The sequence below is a fragment of the Thermothelomyces heterothallicus genome, assembly GCF_042370625.1.
Source record: "Thermothelomyces heterothallicus CBS 202.75 unplaced genomic scaffold P884_scaffold_7, whole genome shotgun sequence".
Lineage (NCBI taxonomy): Eukaryota > Fungi > Ascomycota > Sordariomycetes > Sordariales > Chaetomiaceae > Thermothelomyces > Thermothelomyces heterothallicus.
The window spans coordinates 606,137-627,297 of record NW_027192568.1 but is presented as its reverse complement, the minus strand read 5'-3'; the positions used below and the strand labels follow the sequence as shown (position 1 = coordinate 627,297).

The following is a 21,161-nucleotide window of genomic DNA, read 5'->3' as shown; positions in this document are numbered from 1 at the left end:
ATTCTATCCGAACCCCTTCTGTTTGCTTGTGACCACCCCCATGGTTTCCCTCGACTACCACCCACACAACCCTATGCCCGATTACCTAGTATGTAAACTTCCTTTTTCAAGCCCCGTCCATCAGACGATGGAACCTCAGCTCGGCCCCGTCAAATCCAGGCCATATGGAAATTGAGCGCCATCCTGTGGCACTTGTTGCTGCGAGAACTCGGGGTTTCCAGGAAAGAATTGCAGGGACTCGCCGCCCCAATTTACGCTCTGAGTAAAGTTCTCAAACGATTCCTAAACATAGCGAGTTAGCTGGAGGAGCAGAATCAGGGAAGGCAGATCCATTCCAGGAAGTACCTACCCAATCGAAATTGGTCGAAAAATCCAGGTTATTATTCGCCATGTTATCAAACATGGTCAGTGGTGAATGCGCGCTGTCAAAGCCGAGCATGGGGTTGGAGAAGTTTGTTGGGGCGGCACTTCCCATCCCCATACTTGTGCTCGGGCCGTTTTCAGCGCCCCCGCCCGCATTCGCTCCGTTCAGGCCCAAGTTAAGGTCTCCGTACGATTTGTTCACGGAGGACTGAGCCCCGCTGAATGTGTTTGCCAGTCCTGGCCCCGACCCACCGGAAAGCATGCCTCGCGTCGTGGCCTCGAGCTGCCCCGGTAGCAGGTCACCCGAGTCGCCAGTCCGAAGCGGCCCCGAGCTGGATGATAACCCCATCGGGCTCGCAGGCCCATCCGCGCCTCCAAGGCGTTTCATTTTGTTGAGCATGATATCAAGGATATTGGACGCTTTAACCGCGTCGACTGAGGTATCGGACAATTCCTTCCAGATATCCCTCGTCAGCTCGAGCCTGTCGATCATTTCCTGGCGCTGCTCTCTGGACCAGAAGTACAAGCTTTGGGCGTCCTGCTGTCCCACAGGCCCCTGCCCCGCGTTGTCAAAGTGCAGATCAACTACGATGACCATGGCGGGGAGGAGGAAGTCCTTCGTCGCAACTGATGTGAAGAACCACTTGACTGGATGGAGAAGCCCACCGGGCTGCGATTCCCGGTGGAGCGTCGCCAAAACGCGCAGAGTCTCTAACGACGCTTCGATGGCACTCCGACGTGAGTGGGCATATCGGGGGTTGTGCCTCGCTCGTGGCATGTATTTCCTGTGGAGCAGGCACATGATTTTGAGGTAGAGAATTTCTAGGTGGAACCTAGCCATGATCAACGTCAGCGGAGCGTCGCAGCCTTCGAGCGGCTGCATCCGTAGGTGAGGTGGAAGTCCAGCCTTGAAGTCGCGCAACTTGGCATCGAATCGGAGAATCTCGTCATAATGGACCGGGCTCTTGACTCGGCCCGTAGCCTGCAGGATGGTGCCGAGCAGATCACACAGTTTGACCTTCTGGACCATATAGCTGACAGGTGTGGGCTCAGTGTTAGGTCTCGAAGGCGGGAGAACTTTCGTATCTGGACCGAACTCTTCGTCGTAAATGTTGTGGGGTAGCTCGGTGTCACAGTCGTGCTCGGATATCATGCTCGGGAGCGATACCTGATGCGAGAGAATGATATCCATCATTCTCACCAAAGCCCAGGTCCTGCGTCTCATCTCCTGCATGAATAGTGAGAAAACAAGCCTCAACAGATAGAACTTCAGAGGAGGCATGGGTTGTGGGACTTTGAGCCATGGGATGAACATACCGCTTCAAAGGGTGTGAGGGTTGAAAACCACTTGCCGTCACGGTGATAGCCCATCCGTAGGGCGACCCGTACCACCATAGCATTGATGATCCACAAGCTCAAGTCGGCATCCCACCGAGAGGAATACTCGCAGAAACCATACAGCATCATGGCCTCCACCGTATGCTGTGTCGGTTTGGTATAGTCCCCAGCGACCAAACACTGAACCGTCCTTAACCGATACTCATCTGCCAGCTCAAGCACCCGGCCCTTCAACTCAGGGGGCTCATCTCCAACCTTGTGGTAACTTATCAGAGCCAGGCACATGACCGCATACAGCAAAGCCAACCACATGATTGGCGTCTTTGATGGATCTTGCCAGTGGTCTCGAAGCTGTTGCCAGAACGTTGGAGCGTGAAGGATGTTGACAGCGTTATCCATCGAGCTGAAATACCTCGAGCATAACGCTATGATCTTCGACTTGGGCGGCAACTCTGCCCGGAGTTCGACCTCCGTTGCCGGTGTGGCACCCATTAGCAGGGTGGGCGGCTGCTTGGCTGTCGGGGGTTTTGCCAGCTTGATTCTCTCGTAACTGGTCTCTAGATCCTTTTTATGGCTCGCGAAATAGTTCTTGACCTCGGCTATGTCAAGTAGAATGGTGTGCCAGTGTTCCTCCCCGAGATACACGTGCTTTGACCGAGCCGGATCCATCTTCAAGACTCCGAGGGATTTCGCAAGTCCGTCGTCAACATCGCTTTCATCGTCCCCCTGCACTTCGCCGTCATCATCGTGGCCTTCGGCTTTGGCTCGTAAGGAGCTGCTATCCGCAGTAGATGGCGAGCCGTTTGAGGCAGCGCCGCCAGACGATGTGGAAGAGCCACCAGGCAACGATGATGCGTCGATGTTGGCCCCCCCGTGCATCAAGGAGAGAACTAATCCCTCCAGCCGGTTGATGCGGTTCTGCATATCATCAGGAGTCGGTTCCCCTTGGCCCTGGTTCTTTCTGCGGGATACGGGGGTGGCATATGAGCACGAGAGGGTGCCGGCTCCCTCGCGCTTAGTGCAGTTGCCACATGGGTGTGACCTGTCGCACTTCCTGGGCCCCAAGTTAGTGTCATGGTATTAATGTCCGACACAATCCTGAGCCAACTGCTTACAATCTGGACATACGGTTAGCTGGCTCAACAGTGACTGGCGGCGCGGAAACGTGGTTGAAAACAGCTCACTTTCTTGTTCGACAAGGGTAACAGCTGAGAGGTACTCTGTTCCTCTTGCGCACCACCCGGAACTGCTCTTCGGGTGACCGGCTGGTGGCCAAGGCCGTGGCCGAGGGCGGTGTGGGCGTCATGTTTTGCGCGCTGCTTGCTGCCGTAAATTGGCCGATCAAACGAGTCTTGAATCTATCACAACCACCTGTCCCAACAGCGCGTTCCTTGGCTCCCCTTAACTTTGGCCCTCCTCTGTAAGCTCAAGCTCCTTGGAAGGACTCAAAGCCGAAGCGCGAGAATCGATCAGCCGACGCGGCTGCTATCAGGAGCTATCAGAATGCCTGGCTGAATTACACTGGGTTTTCCTGCTCGCCTAAGCTCACACTGATTGATGACGCCTGAGGGACCTTGCACCCAGCGTGAATACGAGTCCCAAGAGACGTAGAGATTCGGGCGTCGATGCGGCGCAAGTGTGCTCACTCGAGAGCTTTACATTGATTTCCGTCGAACCGTGGCTGGTTCGATGGGCTGATGGAAAGCGCAAAAAAATTCAGGCTTGAGTATAGAATGAGGCGAGGCTTAATCGGTAGCGTTAAGATTTGGATTCGCTACGTCGAGGCGTAGGCTATCAGTGCAACTCGCGCAAGCGGGCCTGCCGGTCGATGGAAGAAACGAAATGAAATATGCAAGGACGGCGTTCGCGACCAAGCCGATTCGCTTATTGAAAAGATGAACGATCAACTAGGACTGAGGATGGGGGCGATGATGTTCGGCGGTGGGAGCCTGGATCACTAGTGGGGCAACATCCATTGCAAGGCCCCTGCGGGGTCGCAGCGGTTGGGGTCGCCCCTGACGCAAACGGAAGATTGGGCAAGAAGGAGGCCCGTCTTGCCTCTGCTACGCTTTGCCACACGCCTCCAGAAACCTAAAAGGTGCTCCGCTAATAGAGAAACTGATGCTGTGCGCAACGGAGTCCAACCTACGAATGATGCAATCAGACTCGAATGTCTAACCGACCAAAAACGGGAGGCTCCTCGACACCGTTTTATAGACTTTATTAAGTCCGTACATACAAGACTCCAGAGTGCTAAGGACGCATCATATTCTCCGCATACCGAGCTCCTCGCAGTACAGGTGGAAGAAACTTCGCCTCAACCAGTTCCACGTACTTCATCAGGATCCGACGTTTGTCACAAGGTCGGCCAGCGATAAAGGGCCTGCCCGTCATGTGGTTGGTTGGAGCATCGAGAAAACAAATCGTGGCGCAGCTTATTAAGCTCTGGTCCATGCTACCAAAAGGTAAGCCACATGAGTCACACGGTGTATGTACCTCCATTCCCCTCATTCGACGTAGCAGCTCGAACCACAATGTGCCCAGTGCAGTGGAATCTCACCACTCTCACCCCCTTCCCGTCCATTACGCCCAATTGTGAAGCGGCCCAGACTCGATGGATTCCAGGGAAACAATGCCGCCTTGATCGCAGGACTCGCTTCGTGGAATACACTTCTTGTGGTGATGGGGTGCCATAGTGGACCACCGAGAGAAAAGTCGCGATGCTACACGACGGGCTGGCAGCAGGCGATAGACTGTTCAAGATGCCGCAATGGAGCCGTCGCCATTTGCCTTGACACTGTACGGCTTCAAGAAGTCGGGGTTGCTTTCCAGTTCCTCTTTGACCTGTCCAGATGTTAGTACACCCATGGATAGGGCCCAACCGGTCAGGGGGGGTTGAAACGCACAATGTCAAGGCCGCCAACCAGTTCACCATTCACCCATAGCTGGGGGTACGTCGGCCAGTCGGCGAACTCCTTCAGCCCTTGCCGCACCTCATCGTCGGCCAGAATGTTGAAGAAGCCGTACTTGACAGCATTGTCACGCAGGATCCCCACCATTTGTCGCGAGAAGCCACACTTCGGTTCACTAGGGGTCCCCTTCATGAATAGCATCACGGGCGCCGCCTTGACCAGTTCACCGAGTCGCTTGAAAAGCTCTTGTTTCTTCTTTTCCGGATCCGCCTCCGTTGTGACCTCTGCCTCGTTGTTCGCGGCCGACGTGGCCGAGCCGTTGTGGGCCGCCGTCGCTGCCCCCGTCTTGCTTGCGTGACTCTCGATGGCGTTCCGGACCTTGACGGCGCTGCTGCCGCTAACCGTCTCAAGCACCTCTCCATTCCGAATGAGAACGAGAAACGGAACGGCTGTCACGTTGTAGGCCTCGCTTATATCAGACAACTCCTCTGCATTGATCTTTACCCACGACGTCGACGGCGGCTCGGTAACGGGATATTCACTGGCCAAGGTCGAAAGCACAGTGGCCATCTGGGCACACGGCGCCGCCCATGGCGCGTGAAATAAAACGATCAACAACGTGGATGGTGGCAACGAGGAGACATGTTTCTCCCAGGCCTCCACGCTGGTAATTTCCTCGATTTTGGACATGGCCGAAGGTTCGGTAAGGGGAGAGCGGAGCGGAGCGGAGCGGACCAGAACAACGAAAGCGGCTGGGAACTCGGGATTGGGTTCGCTATGGCAAATGACTGTCCTGCTGGTGTTGAGTATGCCGTAGAACTGAGCGATACGTTTCTTCTGATGAGCTGTCGGATGCTTTCTCTCGCGATAGTTAACGATTTCTCTCCGTTCGAGTGACCACGCCACTGGTTCAATGCGTTGCCCCACCGTCAGCTTTGCCAGCCGATTGCGGATTTAGTCCTGGAAGGCTTATGACCCCGCATCCTCCAGACACAATCCGCCATTGGCCCAAGACGCGTTGCGTCATTTGATGGCCTCGTCCACACATCTTTCGCGCACCTTGAAGAGTACGCAAATCTCTGAAAAGAATCTTGATTACTCATCCTCCCATCTTCGACCATAGTAATCTGTATTGTATTTCTAAACTTCGGACTAAACCGAGGTGTTTCCCATTTTACTTCTAGAAGTAGGTGCGCACCTCAGTCCCAATGAACTTGAAGACCTCACTACCAGAACAGTAATCACACATTCTCGCATCTAGTGTACTCCGTACAATGGATCCGAATGTTACTTCGTGTCATAATGTATCGCAGTCGACTCTCTGAAAGGGACGCGACGTGAACTGCATGTGAAACGCCAACTTGACTGGCGGACTGGCCCAATTGTGGAGCACTCACTGTTTCAGCTGGGCAAGGGCTTCTTGCTCCAGGTACACATCCCAGGCCACGTTGCCACTTGTTCCAGGCTCTCCCAGCGCACAAGTTTGTGACTTGATGGGTCGGTACGTGCGTAGTGCACTCCGTGTCCGTTGGATGCACTGGCGGGTGCGCTGTAATTCATATTCCTTTCAGTGGTAATTACATTAGGTATATATAACTAGCTCTATACGGATTAGTTTCAGTGAGGGGGCTTGCGACGCTCTCTGCCCGACTTAAATCCTGGCAGATCTGCGAACAGCTCAATTTCTCTGCGTGGCCAAGACCTTGGCATTCAACGTCGTCCAATTCACTACTCCAGCGACACCAGACGGACCTATACCGAGGACCCATACGGAGGTACCTTCCAAGCATACACCACACGCCGAAGAGCTTTGATATTGCACAGAGCCCGAACCTTTCTAAACCGTCGGCTCAGCAATGTCTGCCCAAGAATATTACCAACAAGGCCCGGCACCCAACGGCTACGGCGGCCAGGCGCAGTACCCGCAGCCGTACCCTCAGCAGTACCCTCAGCAATACCCTCAACAGCCCCAGCCTGTAAGTACACTTCCCATGGCCCCGAGTTTACTCCCCGACTCCTTTCGATGTTGACATCGGCCGTTCCATTGATCGCAGGCATATGGTGGCCCGCCACCCCAGCAGGGCTATTATCCCCCCCCAGGTCAAATGCAGTACCAGGAGCAGCCGCGCCAGCACAGGAGTGGCGGCGGCGACGGTTGTCTCAAGGGCTGTTTAGCCGCGCTATGTTGTTGCTTCGTTTGCGAGGAGGGATGTGAATGCTGTGCGGACTGCTGCGAGTGTTGTCTGGAGTTCTGCTGAATACACCTAAGAGTCTCTCCGGCTGTCGATCGGGGACCGCCTCCATACCGACCGACCCATGTATGTACGTTGAACATTGAGGCGCCTTAGATGGGCGCTTTTCAGTTACCTGTCGAGGTCTCTTTGTAGTTAATACCTACCGGGTAGATAAAGAAATGTCAACCTCGAGAGTTCTCTTATAAACTGGGGGAAGCCTGCCTTGTGATACCAGAAAGTGTCTTCGACTCTGCCGCAGGGTACTTGTAATGTGCTTCCTCCATCAGACAAGCCTAGCGGGTTCGCTTTTGTAGGTCAGTTACTTACAAGAATGCTACAAGATCGCACAATGGAACTTGGCACTTGGAAGACAGCGCCAGGCGCTAACTACCTGGTTACTCGTCGGATTGGGGCTGTGGCGCCAAGGCCTGCCAAGAGTTTGCAAGCTCCTCCTCCTGCACAGCCTGCTCTCTCCCCCGACCCCACCAACCCATCTTTGACGTCTACCTGCTGAACGGAAGCTCCCTCCAACTTCCCAGTTCTTGGCCACCTCCAAAGAAGCTGCTGGATCGCAAAGGCAACCACCAGCTCCCCTTCGGTTTCCTACTTCTTCGTTGCTTAAATCTTCCTGAAGCGGTCGAGCTCCGACCGCTCGAAAACAATGGCGTCGCTGAACCTTTCAACGAACGGCCCCTCAATCAAGAGCAGCTACTCAAGCGTCATCAATGGACCCGCCCTCTCCTCAACCTCTCCGACCGCGGCGCGCTGGGCCCTCTTCACAGTGCAGGCGCCGCTAGTGAGCGCTTTCCAAAACACGGGAGCAAAGGAAAGCGTCCTGAAGGTTGAGAGCACTGGCGGTGAGTGACACGACGGGATGCAGACCCACGACTCCAAGCCCGCCGCTACAGGCAGCCCCCGGTCGCTGATGAGCTTCCTTCCGTGGTTGCGTTGCGTCTAGCTAACTCGGTCACTTTGCGCAGATGGCGAGCTCGCCAACCTCGTCGAGGAGTTCAGCGAAGGCCGTATTCAGTTCGCGTTCGTTCGAGTCAAAGACCCAAACTCGGGTCTCCCCAAGAATGTGCTGATCGCCTGGTGCGGCGGAGGCGTCCCTGAGCGCACCAAGGGTTACTTTACGAGCCACACTGCTGCTGTATCTAAGGTCTTGCACGGCTACCATGTCCAGATTACAGCGCGCTCCGAGGCTGATCTGGTCCCGGAAGACATCGTGCAAAAGGTGGCGGATGCATCCGGTGCCAAATACTCGTCGGGAACATCCACGCCAGCCCCGTCGGCGCCGCCCCCGGTTTCCAAGAAGCCCGTCTTCACACCGACAACATCCGGGTCTGGGAGCTCTTACAACCCGCTCGTCGCTGCGCGCACTCAGAGACCGGTGAACACTGACGATGATGGCTGGGGCGCGGACGCACCACCGGTTACACGTACCGAATTAGAGAAGGTCGAACCTGCCTACAAGCCGACGAAGGTAGATATCGCAAGCCTCAGAAAAAACAAGGACGACTCTCGGTTCGATACGCCCTCGAGACAAGACGACCGTCCGAGCGACATCGTGAAGGGGGGTTACCAACCCGTGGGCAAGGTTGATATTGCTGCGCTTAGGGCACAGGCGAAGCAAGATGATAAGCCTACCGTCGTGAAGGGTGCTTATGAGCCCGTAGGCAAGGTCGACATCGCTGCCCTCCGAGCGAGATCGCAGCGTCCGGCCGAGGAGGAGGAGTCGGCGCCGGCGCCAAAGAGCCTTGCCGAGCGGAGCGCCGCCTTCACATCGTCAGAACGTCTCACAGAACTGCCGAAGCCCAAAGTTGCAAAGAAGTTTGGTGCCACGCCCTTCACTGGCACCAAGGCTCCAACTCCCGTGGGGCTCGGCTTTGGCGCGCCATCAGCCCCTCCGCCGCCACCCGTCGGCTCCGCCAGCCGGACGTTTGCTGATCAGGGTGGCAAGACTCCAGCTCAGATATGGGCCGAAAAGAAGGGCAAGCAGGCCGGTGTGGCTGTCGGCTCGCCATCTCCGCCCGTCACTACACCGATCGCCGCCCAGAAGAGTGGCAGCGAGTGGAAGAGCGGCTACACCGGTAAAAGCTGGGCACCGGTACAAACCACCAACTTCGGCCGGGGCGGTGTGGAGAAGCAAAAGACGGGAGAAACAGAACGGTCTGAACCAGAGGTGCAGCAACCCGTCACGACGGGCAGCGGTGGTGTTTCTGCACTGCGTGACAAGTTTAGGGACGCGGCGCCTATGGGCACCCCAACCCGCTCTGTTCCGGATGCTGCGGCTGGGTCAGAGAACGAGCCGGCCCTGCCGCCCCCGCCCATGGAAAGTCGGCCTGCCGGTGGCTTTGCTCTGCCCGGGTTACCCTCCAGACCTGCAGCCCGGAATCAGGAAGAAGAGGAGGAGGCGGAGGTGGCACCGTCTATCCCGTCACGCAACTACGAGGAGCGTGAACCGTCGCCGGTTCGTGTTGCGATGCCGGTTCCCCGCAGTGCCGCACCCGAGATTGAGTCCGCGGCTGAGAGTCTCCCTTCCCGTCCTATTCCGGTTCCGCCGGAGGTGCCCAAGGAGGAAGAGCTCCCGGCCGACTTTGAGACGCACAACCCTCGAACGGCCGCCGCAGCCGTGGCCGGTGTCACCGTCGCAGCCGCGGCTGGCGCGGCGATAGCGCACGCAGCAGATGACACCGCGCCAACCAAGGCCGACGTGACCAGTGGTGGCAAGAGGGCTTTGGTTCAATATGACTACGAGAAGGCAGAAGACAACGAGATTGAGCTCCGGGAGGGCGAATACGTGACTAACATCGAGATGGTGCATGACGATTGGTGGATGGGCACCAATTCTCGAGGCGAGAGCGGTCTATTCCCCAGCAATTACGTCGAAATCGTTGACGAAGAAGAGGGAGCCCCGGCGGCGCAACCGGCCGCCCCTGCGCCGGCAGCGCAACAGGAGGAGCCTCCAGCTGCGACATCCGGTCCGACGGCGACAGCTCAATTCGACTACGAAGCTGCAGAAGATAACGGTACGCAGTCCCTCGGCTATCCCTGAGTTGAACATGACATCAAATGGGCGGCACTGACATATTATGTTGCAGAACTGAGCTTTCCTGAAGGCGCATTGATCACCGACTTAGACTTCCCCTCCGAAGATTGGTGGTTTGGTCACTACAATGGTGCTTCTGGCTTGTTCCCTGCCAATTATGTCCAGCTTAACTCCTAGGCTAGAAGGATGAACTTGCCATGCGCAGGATATTTTCCTGGGAGAAATAAAATGGGACAGCGCGCGAGGTTGTAGCTTGGAGGAGGTGTGGTTCTCGTCAAACGTTATATTCAGGGGTCCAAGGTCGGGGTAACGGAGCATTGTCTCTGCTCACGGGCCTACTGCTCGCCTTTGGTAAGCGGGGACTCTCGGCCAGATGTCAGCACTCCATCCACCTTACAGCTGTTAAGGGTTGTCCTTCAGCCTAAGGTGAAGCTGGCGGCTGATAAGCTGATCCCCGCGGGATGACAAAAACTCACTCTAGAATACTTTCCATGGTAGTAGAGACGCGCAGTATTCGTTCTCCGCAATGGTTACTCTTGGTTTGGTTTGCCACGTGCTAAGAGCAGGTCCCAAGACGTGTACGGATTACATACATTATTAGTATAGTAGACTGCTTGTGAGCCGAGCCACTTTTCTACTTTCTCCTGCGCTCCAACTTGGCCAACCAGCCCCACCTCTGGTGCAACAGGTATGCTTATGATTCAACCATGGCCAGAACGTCGGATATAGTACTTGAACGATCAAGATTGTATCGTGCAGCCAACCGCGAAGCCTGCAGGACCTCGAACGAGGAGAGAATTTTTACGGGCATAGGCAGATACCTACAATGTACGAGCACACCCCGCCTGCGCCGCCGCCAAAACCTCCCGGAACCCGTGACGTGAGCCGGATGGGCACGCCAACCAGCGGGTCGGTACCGCGTCCTCCACCACTGCCCGAGGCCAGCACGACTGGGTCGAGTAGTCCCGGGCTCTCCTCGAGTAGTAATATCGAGCACCACCACGGGTTGACACCGGAGGATGTCGCGGATCCCGGCGACAAGTGGCTCCCCAAGTTCTTGCAGGACAAATCGTACGTGCTTGCGAAACAGTGACGTTTCCTAGCAGCAGCCTCTTCCCCTCCCTCTTCCGCTCTCTCGGGCAGACGGCTGACGTGCGGACACACAGCAAGCAAGACCTGGCCGATATCCTCTCGGACCCGGCGCTGCTTTCGGCGTTGACGCACTCGCCGCAGACGATCCACCCGTCACTGCGGTCGTCACACGATGCCCTCCGGGCGGCGCTGAGCGAAAACATGGAACTGGCAGCCCAGCTGCTGGACCTTGAAGCGCGTCTTGCACACCAGCGGTCGGCCGCCCAGGCGCAACTCCTGGCGACGCACGTGCTGGAGCGCCAGTGGCGCGCCAAGCAGGGCGACATGGACCACGCCCTCGCGCCGTTCGCGCCCGCGAGCCTGTACCAGCGCCTAGCGCAGGGCGTGGCCGAGCAAGAAGGCGTGTGCCATGCGCTCGAGGAGAGTTTCCTCGAGGTTGAAGGGGACCGCGCCCTTGCGAACGAGCGCGAGGTTGGCGACTGGGTGAAACGGTATCGGGAGGCAAAGAAGCTGTACTACCTGCGCCAAGAGCGGAAGGAGAGGTGGGACGAGGGACGTGTGGGCGGATGGCGTTGAGGGTGACTGCTTCGGGGAAGGGCGGAGAAGAGAGAGTCTGAGCACATCGCGGGGCCGGATGCTGGCTACCGCCAGAGAACCTTTGGCAACGAGCGGGAGGCTCAAGGATAGGGCAAAAGCACATGTCATATCTGCCATGATTGACCCACCGTCGACGAGACGGCAAGCAGTCGTTATATATCGAGCGAGGACGGGATCCGGTCTACAGAGTAATACAGGTATCTATCTCACTGACCCTTCCGGAACCGCGGAGAAACACAGGCGCGCACGCACTTCCCTTGGTCGGGACACACCAGCAATGCTTTGACCTTTCCTAACATTTGACTGAAAAGGCCTCACAGTAGACACGGCGCGGGAAGATTGGGTGTCACGATTTTGCCGGGCGAACGCCGAGGGCCGGTGGCAGCTCTCGGTGGCCAGAAGGGGTATATAAACTGTTGGCATCTATAGAATACTGAACGGGCTTCTCTTCATCTCTGGGCTGCGAGGGCTCATGGGAAGGGCAAACAAGTCTTCCTCGTTCGCATCGTCTCCTTCACAAACCTTGGCCGGGGGTGCCGGTGCCACTCCGGCCCCCACGACTGCATCTAGTGAGGCGACTCCGCTTTGGCCCAAGCCTGGGGCCGTGGAGACGCTCGTAGCCGGCGGCGAAAGCGATATGATTGAAGGCGGCGCTCGAGGGGCGCTCTTTGCCACTATCGGAATCCCGAGTTAGCGACAGGCTTGCGCCGTCGTCCTAGATCCAAGTGCATCAACAGAGAAGGCGGGACGGGGAACACACACACACACAAAAAAAAAAAAAAGGGACCGCGCATTAACATACCTTGGCTAGCAGCGGCCAGTTCCGCCGGGCTCGTAGCGAGCTTGAGCCCTTTAAGCTTCTCCCCCAGCCTTCCGCCTACCGGGCTCCTCGGGCTTGCTGGGCCGGCGGAGCTTTGCGGAAGGTGAAGCTTCGTCGGTTGTGGCATGCCCGGGTCAGGCGCAAGCCCAAAGTGGTCGATAATCCATTGCCGCTCCTGGATGGCCATCTCAAGCCCCACGCTCTCGCCATTCGTCCTCATCTCCGCCGCAATCTCGGCCTGTAGCTCCGCCAGACGCCTCTTGGCCCATATCGTATGCAGCACACCGCGCCGGCCGGCATCTTGCTGGCTCGTCAGCTCGGCCGGAAAAATGGCGGGCATCGGCTTGGTGCGCAGGATGTTGCCGGTTCCGTCAGTGGCAGTCGCGCTCTTTCCTCGGCGTTTAATCTCGACGAGCGGCGGGATCGGGGCACCGGGAGGGAGGAGGAAGTACACGCGGCGCAGATTGCTGTCGGCTTCCGGGTCAACATCTCGAACCGGTAGCACCGCTCCCTTGCCCTCCCACGTCACTTCCCAATCGCTGCTTCCGCCCGCTTGGTCTGCGCTGCCGTCTACTTCGGGAGCCGTGTCCTCCCATTCGACCATAAGAATCTTAGTTCCCTCATTGCGCTTGTCGGTTTCAAACTCGAAGCGCGAGCGAGCCAGGCAGGAAGATGGGGAGGTTGGCGTCTCGATCACGTCCAGATGCTCGGGCGGCTCGGGCACAGGTGACTGGTTGCCGGAAACAGCCATGGCGAACCGGGGGAGGGGTAAACGGACCCGAACTCTAAGCGGCAGCGCCAGCAACGAGAGAGAGCGGTGACAGGCTGGGCTGCCTTTGCCGGGAACCTTCCAAATTCCCCCTCAGTTCGATTTTCCTTCTCTTCCCCCGTTCCTTGTTTGCCCTATCTGTCACGGCTGGCGCCAAAGCAAGGGAGTCGGGTGGATTAGTGCAAGAGTCAGCTGCCCTCTCTCACCACTGGATCTGTCTTCAGCCACAGGTTGTGCGTGGCGTATGGGCGCGCAAGGACCCGTGGTCTTCGGGATTTGGGGCCGAGTACCGAGCTAAGCTGGTGATCGTGTCGGACGATGCAAGATAGGGTGAGCACGCGGCCTTGCCGCCTCTCGCAAACGAGACAGCGCTCTATGAGAGATGGCCGTCGTCGAAGCGGCAGAAGTCCAGGTGCCAGGTCAAATATGACACGCAGCACTGGCCCAGGCCGGCTGAAACGACGATCGAAACGGCAAGGGTGCGAAAAGATTCTCGTAATTCCGATCCAGGAAAAAATAAATACGACACAGAAACCAATCTTCGAGGGATCGGGGTCGATGGAAGTGTTTTGAGAACCGATGCCCGTTGACTCGATAGATCAAATTGGTTGGTTTGTCACAAAGGAGTTGGTCAAGAAGCGTTGAAGAAATGGTGAACGATCCCGAACAACCCCGCGAAGATTGAGGTCGCCCCGGGGCCTTTTCCAGCTTCCCGTCCTTCCCCACACGGGCCAGCCACTATGTGCCTACCTACCTTATGTGTGTACATTCACCAAGATAATAACGTTGCCTACCTTCCTTAGTGTAGGCACGACCGGCTCCTGGGAGTCAAGCATTGCCATTCGAGAGCGTGGACTGGTAAACCACGAGCTCTGGCGCCCGGGACTGGCGCGCGGGAGCAGGGAATGAACCCTACACTGTACACTACGACAGAGGCATGGGCGATGCGGAAATGGGAACTAACTCACTGATTATCCAATGCATCGCACCGATTGGGAACGTTCGAGGAGGGACTGTCTTGGCTCCTGATGCAGCACGCGCCGCCGATGCGATCGGCGCTTTCGGCAACCTTCCACAGACCTGGCACCGGCTTCTGCCACTATGTTTGATGGATTCTGCTGCGCCTGCAAGCAGCAGCGAGCGGCAAGCCATACGAGAGTCGTCATCGCCGTGACAATCCAGCACATGATGGGAGGGAAGTTAGTTCTATCATCGTCGAGAAGTTGAGGTGACTCGCGCAAACAGGAAAAAGGGACAGTATGTCCATTCGTACCTTAGGGACGCAGTGAACTAGGTAGGTGAGGATTCAGGCCCCAATGAGGGGCATCCTGCTCCCCTGACCACGCCGAGTTGAGTAAGCTACTACGGAGTACGGATTACGGTGTAGTGATTTCTACAAATATACACAGTAGGTAGGTACCCACCCCGCCAGTATAAATTATCAGTATATGTGTGTAGTGTACATACATACAAACGCAGGATTTCGTCCCCTACCAGAGACTAGCATAATAGCACAGCCCCTGCCCCAGTGCCAAAAATAGGTCTCCGTGACCAAAAGTGCCTTTGGCGTCTTAGCGCTTTTTTCCCTTAGCGCTCGTGGCTGACGAATACCTAGTAGTGAGTATTCAACAATGACCTGGGGGGTGATGGCTCAATCATGATCAGACAGTTCTGTCTGCATTCAACTTGGGAAATGACGTTAGGATCATAGAAGGTACAGTTTTCCGGCACGAAAGCATAGGCCCTACGGACTACATTCTGAGCTCTGCCCCCTTTATCGGAACGAGCGTGGAGCATGGGCCAACTTAGCTACCAACTCTGTTCGGCACACCGATAGACCTCCGTATTCCGTACATACCAACCTGAGAAGGGTCTGCGACACAACCCCCTCCTCTTTTCACACCCTTTCCGCGAGTCGTCTATGGACGTCTTCCCCAGTCATGGCCATGGCGTATGTACAGCCCTCGACGCCCGCACCAGATTTCACAGCGTCTGCTACCTCTAGCCAGGTCCGAAGCGAAACAAGGTATGGCCTACCAAGCCTGCTACACTCAACTGGCAACTGCGCGGTGGCTTTTTTTTGTAAGGCCCAACTGGCTGAGGCGTGTAAGTCACTCCGACAACCTCTCTTCTGGGCTGGCTAGCCAAGTTCGCGTCACGCTCATGACGGTCCTGCGAAGAAGACGTCTCCTCGGGATCTCTTTACCGCGTCGCCAATGAAATACCAGACAACCATTCATGCACTGGTAATCGGTTGGTATTTCCTTTGTGGGGCAAGATAGGAATCGGGGCTGTCGGCGGCAATTTCTTTGTGCTCATGAAACTGGCTGCAGGGTGGAAATTGTCCTGGTCTCGGGGATCCTCTAGCCTTGATAGCAAGGCATGCTATCACTTTCATTCCGCGCTGCATCCAGCAGGCAGGAAACGACAGTCGCTGTACCCTTGTAAGCCGTACTGTCGTTCAGTATCGGACAGTGTTGCTCGGAAAGGTTCTTCGTATCCAGCACTTTAGGCCTAGTAAACCGAAGCTGGACGATCGGGCTTTCTTCGAACCGAGGGTCGAACTCGAGGACACTTGGCTTGGCTGCTCGTTCGGGAGCGTGCCGCGCGGTCAATGAGAATGTCTTTTTCGCGTTGCCTTGGAACCTTGCGATAGGTATCGTGCTATCCCTTCAACGAGATAGTCAGGTGTGACTGGAACAATTGGAAGGTCCGGCGGCCTTCCCGTGAGCCGATATCATGTTGGTCAACGGAACGGTGTGTTGGCATCCTAAGATTGTCTCACATTTCGATCGAATAAGGAGGTTACAGGTGTGATTTGGACTTGTACGGTAGTGAATGAACCCGACATGACAAAGATTGGCACGGAGTCGGCTCGGGAAGTGCCCGTTTTTGAACGATGCCGCAGCCGTCAGGCGCCGAGTCTGATCGGAAGATGAAGATCCGGTGGTACCGAGCGCCACGCTGCTCGTTCTTCTGTTGGTGGGTAGCTTCCACTGCGAAGTGCGGAGGAAACCGTACGTACAGTATAGTACGGAGGTACGGAGAATGACGGCTCCGCCTAATCACTCGGTTGCCTAGTAGGGAAGGGAGCAGAAAACGGCCGCAGAAAGGCCGCAAACAGCTCAGGTCGCCGTGACTTCCCCCAGTTGGGCACGTGCGGCTAAATCGCGGCTCAAAACGGTGCTGTTACGAAGGACCTTCTGCGCCTTTCGCTGAAAGCGGCCCGAAAGGAGGTGGATGGCTTTACCGTTAAGAGGGACCTTCCATTTTGCCCCGTGACTTTGGTTGACTCGTTAGATTCAAATGGTTGGGCTCTTGTCTCCGTCCCAGCACGGCCGGGCAAACGACACCATGCCGCTGCTCCTACATCCCAGCATCTGTCGCAATATGGAATTCCAGATCGTTCGGGGCCGTATTAGCCACGGGTTTCGTACATGCCAATGGGAAGTGATTAAGGTGCGCCGTAAGGGTTTTGTGTCAGTTACGGAAGACACGTTGTCCCTCGAGTGGTGTAGCGGACCTGTTTGCTGGCATGCCACCACCTGCAATCTCCACATGGCGCGGCTGCATCTTCCGTCACTCGAACCGATGGTTCGCTCGTTCCAGACAGAGCGCAGCAAAGATCGGCACGCCACAACGAACAGGAATGCTGCCTGCTTTAAGTGACTCGGATGACCGACGGAGAAGGACGAGACAACAGGCCTGGAAGGAAAGTGGCCATTAGCAAATGTGAATCAGACCAAAGGCATTGCTTTTTTTTTTTTTTGGAGCGACGCGGGTACGAGACAGGAGAGGTTGCACCTTCGTAATTGCGTCGCGCTCGGCCCGCTGCTTCTGCTAAGTAGCATCGTTTTCGTGGTAATCATCGCCGTGCAGAACGAAACAGAACGCCCGCCCACGGCGGGTCGCGACATCGGTCGCAAGCCGACGTTACAGCGGCGGCGGCGGCTTTCGAACGTACTACGGTGTATGTACCAGAGTATAGCGAGCTCCCGTGTAGCAGTGTGCCACCCTCCATTGGGCACTGCAAACGGTTCTGCACTTCGTTGAAGGTTGGATGGTGGGAACGTCCGCCATCTTCGGCGATTTTGGATCCTTGCTATTGGCCACGGCTAAATTGCGACGTGCCCTCAAGCCTGCAGCCAAGCCAGCCTGCACGGGGTTGTGAAACTCAGCGGTCGGTAGGAGCTGTTAAGGGAACTCTTGCTCGCCGCGATGGAAGGCGGCCTCTAACGCAGCAAATCTGGACCGAGGAAGGCCCGATCTATCTGCGTTCAACTTGGGGCGAGTCTTCCTCTGATGCTCGACTGCCCACCCCCATCCCCCCCCCGCATAAGTGGGAAACAGGGCACTGAACAGGCCCGATTGGGACACGCTCCATGAAACGGTCTCTGTGCCTTAGTGTATGAGTGGTTCAGGGACCCCTGGACAGAAACCCCTGTCTGGTTTGCGTGAGCAAAGAGATAGCAGGGTACAAGGCGCCCTCCGCAATTTACCCCACAAACGCTAGGTACTCGGCTCGCAGGCCGTCGGGCGTGGGCGCCCTGCTGGGCTCGCTCCTTGCGTTTGGGTGGCTCGGGTGGCCCGGCTCCAAAGTCTCTCCACTATTACGCCGGCCAAACCGCCGGGGCCCCATCGCAGGCCATCGCACATTCGAACCGTCTGCTGCGGGAGAACCGCTGCCAACTTCACACGTTTTCCATGGTTCGGCTCCATCCCGACCCTCCTGGCACTCACAGCGCTACTCTCGGGTCCTCTACTTGTTCCCCGGTGAAGCATTGATTTTTTCGGCCGCATTCAGAGCTTCTTGTTGATTTCGGGCATTGTGGTGCGACTGGGGTCCACTCTCGCCTCTTTCTCCAGGTTGTGCTCGTGCGTGCCCAGTTCCCTTGCCCACACAACTCCCCACTCTTCGAAAACGGGGTCGCCCATCGCAGTCCTCCGTGCCGTGCTCACGACAGGTCCTTCCTCCGACATCGTGTTTTCACGGCTCTCGATCTCGACCGAGCCCAAGGCGCCGTTCCGCAGATCTCGGTACCGTAGCTCTCGCCGCGCCGTCCCCGATTCGTTTGTCTTGCCGACGACCATCTGTCTCTGTCCTTCCATCGCTTCTGGGCCAGGACGACAATCCGCCCCGCCGCCCGCTAGCCCACTGCAGTCGCTCGTTATCGCCGTGCTCTTCCCCAGACGGGAGTTACACGCTTGGCCATCCACTTTAAACACGCCAGCGAGAGAGACGGGTTTGTGCATCACGTCTCGCTCTCCCTTTCCTTTGGCCAAGCCCTGCCGGCAACTCCTGGTGCTGTTTGCCCGAGCTTCCTCCTCCCTGCCGCCGCCGACCGGTCCAGCGTACCGCGTCCTGTTTCAGCCCATCGTCGCAAGGAAAATGCTCCCACCATGATTGAGCTCCAGACATCCTTTGCTACGAAGAAGAATTCGACCCTGCACTTCTCGGCGGCCCATTCACGGTAGAGCTCGGCGAGACCTTCTGCGCACATCCGTATGCTCCTTGTTGCCCTTCGGGGTGTCCACTTCGGCTCTGGCTAAACGGCTGCTTTTGCCGACCCAAAGCCAGCGACCATGGAGCCTCTACACATGACGGAGTTCGGTTCCGACCGATACCTCCAGAAGTTCAATCAGTCACAGGCGAATTCCGCTCCATCGACATCTTCCGTCGCCAATCTTCCTCAGTCCCAGTTCATCTTGCCTCTTCGCGGGTCAAGCCTGTCCGAAGCCGAGGCGGCAGCGAACAAGGCCGGCGATCAGAAACGCGCCGAGAAAAGAAGTTTTTCGTTTCTCAGGAATAAATTCCATGTCAAGAGTCCAGCGGCTGCCGCTACCGCAGGCAGCGCCGAGCATCAGGAGCAACGGCCTCCGTCGACGCACTCCGCGACTGGCCGGAAAAGGTGAGTGCTAGTTCATTCTTGGACGCCTGCGCAGACTGACTCTGTTATCCAGTGTCCCTTTCGATCAGCTTTTCGTTTCCCTCCCGAACGAGTTGCAAATTGAGATTATTGCGTCGCTCCCGCTCTCGGACGTGTTAAATCTGCGGTTAGCATCAAGATCCCTCCACGCCCTTGTATCACTGAACGAGACCCCGATCACTCGTTATCACCTCGAGCACCATATCCCGGCATATGCCAAGCGTCTTTATCCGCCCCCCGAGGGGACACGTCTGAACTTGCATTACCTATGCGGCCTCTGGCATCGGTTACACGTCGCTGCGAAGTTGTCGTACCTAATCTGCGAGTGGGTGACGAAAGAAATGTTCTTTCGGAATACGGAGGAGAAGAGGCGGCAATTTGCACCGCAGACAGAACGGATGCGACGTCGCTTGATACCGATGGTCTTCACTGTGTTTCATTTCTTTGAGACATACCGAAAGCTGCACCTCAAGTACATTGTCGAGAACGGGTACGGGTTGCACAAAACACCTTATACGGTCAACCCTATCGAAGCCGAAATCCTCAAGATGTACGACGATCGAACTCTCTTCCAAGTGCACGAAGTCTTCCCGCTGGTGATGGCGTCCTTCGACAGGCGTCTAAGGCCGCCTTCTTATGTCGGCAGGGTGGAGCGGTCCCTGAGGGGTTATCTCAGGGAAAAGCCGCCCGAGGAGGTGCATGTGGCCATTTTGTGTCTTGGCGGCTTGCGGGTGGTAGAGAGGATATGGGAGGTCAAGGGCTACAACGCAAGAAGGGCTGCTGTTGACACCTGGTATGCCTCCATCACCAAGGACATCGCCGAATCCTCAGAATCGAAAAAGCGCCGAGGAGTGCTGGGTCTCAAGCGCAAAAAGTCGTCGGCTGCTTTGGCCAAAATAGGCACGAACGACAATGGCACGGATTCACGAGGCTCAACCATCTCCGGCAACGCCAAAGGGAAGCAGCCGGAAAGTCTAGTGTTTTGTACCAGTATGTCAGCCGGCATGCCAATGGGGCCCCTGACCAAGGAGGAGTATAGGTTGCTTCTGCCCGACCTTCCCAGACTGCGAAAGATCTGGTCGGAAACGGCGGAGGCAATGATCCTTGACCGCAAGATCGTCTCACGGCCGGCCGATATCCGACGAAGCAGTGCCCAGATATTTACCGACCTTATCAGCGAAAACATAGTTGAGGACGAGGATCAGTGGCTCTACGGCACAACTGCCTCTGATTCGGTACGGCCGAATCTCGATGCGATCGAGGAGGACCCCTTGGAGTATCCCTGAGTCATCATTACATTGTCGTTCATATCATATTGGCACCCGGCTGTCTGGAGCGCGATGTTTGCATCCGTCGCATTCTTTCCACTCCCGACCTGTCAATCACCATCTCTTCCTGGATTTTGTGTTTCGGCTTTATCGCGAGACCATGACTGTTGGTCGATAACCGAACTTCACCTTTCAAACGTCGAATCCGAATTCCTTCGCAAACTAAAAGGCATTTACAGGCGTTACGGCTTTTTTTATTTCTTTTTCTACTTTTGCTTCTCAGATGTGCGAATACTCGGGCCAGAGATCAGCATCGCTAGCCAGGTGTATTAGGATCAGCTATCGTTTCTCTCTCCTTGGTTGTATTCTACCGGACCACGCGGCCGGGAGACCGTCTACTTTTGTTCTGGTTGTCCTATCATAGCGAGTGTACTGACATGTTTCGTCGCTTTGTCTCTCCTTTGTTTGCGTGGCTCTGGAGGCATGGTATTTTAAGGTTAGGTCATGGAAAGGAGGGGTGAAGGGTAGCTGGGTCGGAAATGAATGGGGCGTGGTACGGGGAACAGCTTCTTGAGTACCTGTTCTCGGAAAGGGTAACTAGAGGACGCTGATAGATAACCAGAATACAATCGGGTCAGTCCCTCGTTTTCGGCCCTGGGCATGGATCGCTTTTCCTGTTCTTCACGGATCTGCTTGTTGAAAAGCACGAATCACGTCCAAAATTTTCGCGTGTCCAACGCTGTCGAGAGCTGAGTGCAGTTGCTCATTCCATGAGAAACTTCTATGGTTTGC

At 56.4% G+C, this 21,161-nt stretch overlaps 7 protein-coding genes across 7 annotated transcripts; 3 read left to right on the top strand and 4 right to left on the bottom strand.

The window, feature by feature from the left end:
- Nucleotides 1–135: 135 nt before the first annotated feature.
- On the bottom strand, nt 136–3,007 carry P884DRAFT_276551 (fungal-specific transcription factor domain-containing protein; the record flags this gene model as incomplete). The annotated part of the gene is made up of 4 exons (XM_069442972.1): nt 136–282; nt 350–1,591; nt 1,681–2,755; nt 2,886–3,007. The coding sequence occupies 4 exons, from the start codon at nt 3,005–3,007 to the stop codon at nt 136–138; spliced, it is 2,586 nt and encodes an 861-aa protein (XP_069298833.1).
- Nucleotides 3,008–4,458: 1,451 nt separating this feature from the next.
- On the bottom strand, nt 4,459–5,303 carry P884DRAFT_276550 (thioredoxin-like protein; the record flags this gene model as incomplete). The annotated part of the gene is made up of 2 exons (XM_069442971.1): nt 4,459–4,545; nt 4,608–5,303. 2 exons carry the CDS (start codon nt 5,301–5,303, stop codon nt 4,459–4,461), a joined length of 783 nt encoding a protein of 260 aa, XP_069298832.1.
- A 2,061-nt stretch (nt 5,304–7,364) lies between these two features.
- P884DRAFT_119621 (uncharacterized protein) lies at nt 7,365–10,560 on the top strand. The gene is made up of 3 exons (XM_069437136.1): nt 7,365–7,704; nt 7,828–9,876; nt 9,949–10,560. The coding sequence occupies exons 1-3, from the start codon at nt 7,509–7,511 to the stop codon at nt 10,071–10,073; spliced, it is 2,370 nt and encodes a 789-aa protein (XP_069298831.1). The 5' UTR covers nt 7,365–7,508; the 3' UTR covers nt 10,074–10,560.
- Nucleotides 10,561–10,722: 162 nt separating this feature from the next.
- On the top strand, nt 10,723–11,564 carry P884DRAFT_276548 (uncharacterized protein; the record flags this gene model as incomplete). Its single annotated transcript, XM_069442970.1, has 2 exons — nt 10,723–10,967; nt 11,063–11,564. 2 exons carry the CDS (start codon nt 10,723–10,725, stop codon nt 11,562–11,564), a joined length of 747 nt encoding a protein of 248 aa, XP_069298830.1.
- A 444-nt stretch (nt 11,565–12,008) lies between these two features.
- P884DRAFT_197307 (uncharacterized protein) lies at nt 12,009–13,156 on the bottom strand (the record flags this gene model as incomplete). Its single annotated transcript, XM_069438051.1, has 2 exons — nt 12,009–12,259; nt 12,388–13,156. 2 exons carry the CDS (start codon nt 13,154–13,156, stop codon nt 12,009–12,011), a joined length of 1,020 nt encoding a protein of 339 aa, XP_069298829.1.
- A 4,696-nt stretch (nt 13,157–17,852) lies between these two features.
- Nucleotides 17,853–18,677, bottom strand: P884DRAFT_328690 (uncharacterized protein). Its single transcript, XM_069445602.1, has one exon. It carries the CDS (start codon nt 18,425–18,427, stop codon nt 17,975–17,977), a length of 453 nt encoding a protein of 150 aa, XP_069298828.1. The 5' UTR covers nt 18,428–18,677; the 3' UTR covers nt 17,853–17,974.
- Nucleotides 18,678–18,757: 80 nt separating this feature from the next.
- P884DRAFT_268638 (uncharacterized protein) lies at nt 18,758–20,387 on the top strand (the record flags this gene model as incomplete). The annotated part of the gene is made up of 2 exons (XM_069442215.1): nt 18,758–19,083; nt 19,136–20,387. The coding sequence occupies 2 exons, from the start codon at nt 18,758–18,760 to the stop codon at nt 20,385–20,387; spliced, it is 1,578 nt and encodes a 525-aa protein (XP_069298827.1).
- Nucleotides 20,388–21,161: the final 774 nt, after the last annotated feature.

Excerpts from the sequence above, each read along its gene's own strand:
- P884DRAFT_119621 (XM_069437136.1), top strand. The coding sequence starts at position 7,509 with ATGGCGTCGCTGAACCTTTCAACGAACGGCCCCTCAATCAAGAGCAGC. Across the intron at positions 7,705-7,827 it reads GAAGGTTGAGAGCACTGGCG|ATGGCGAGCTCGCCAACCTC; the intron begins GTGAGTGACACG and ends CACTTTGCGCAG. Across the intron at positions 9,877-9,948 it reads CGAAGCTGCAGAAGATAACG|AACTGAGCTTTCCTGAAGGC; the intron begins GTACGCAGTCCC and ends ATTATGTTGCAG.
- P884DRAFT_328690 (XM_069445602.1), bottom strand. The coding sequence starts at position 18,427 with ATGCACAAACCCGTCTCTCTCGCTGGCGTGTTTAAAGTGGATGGCCAA.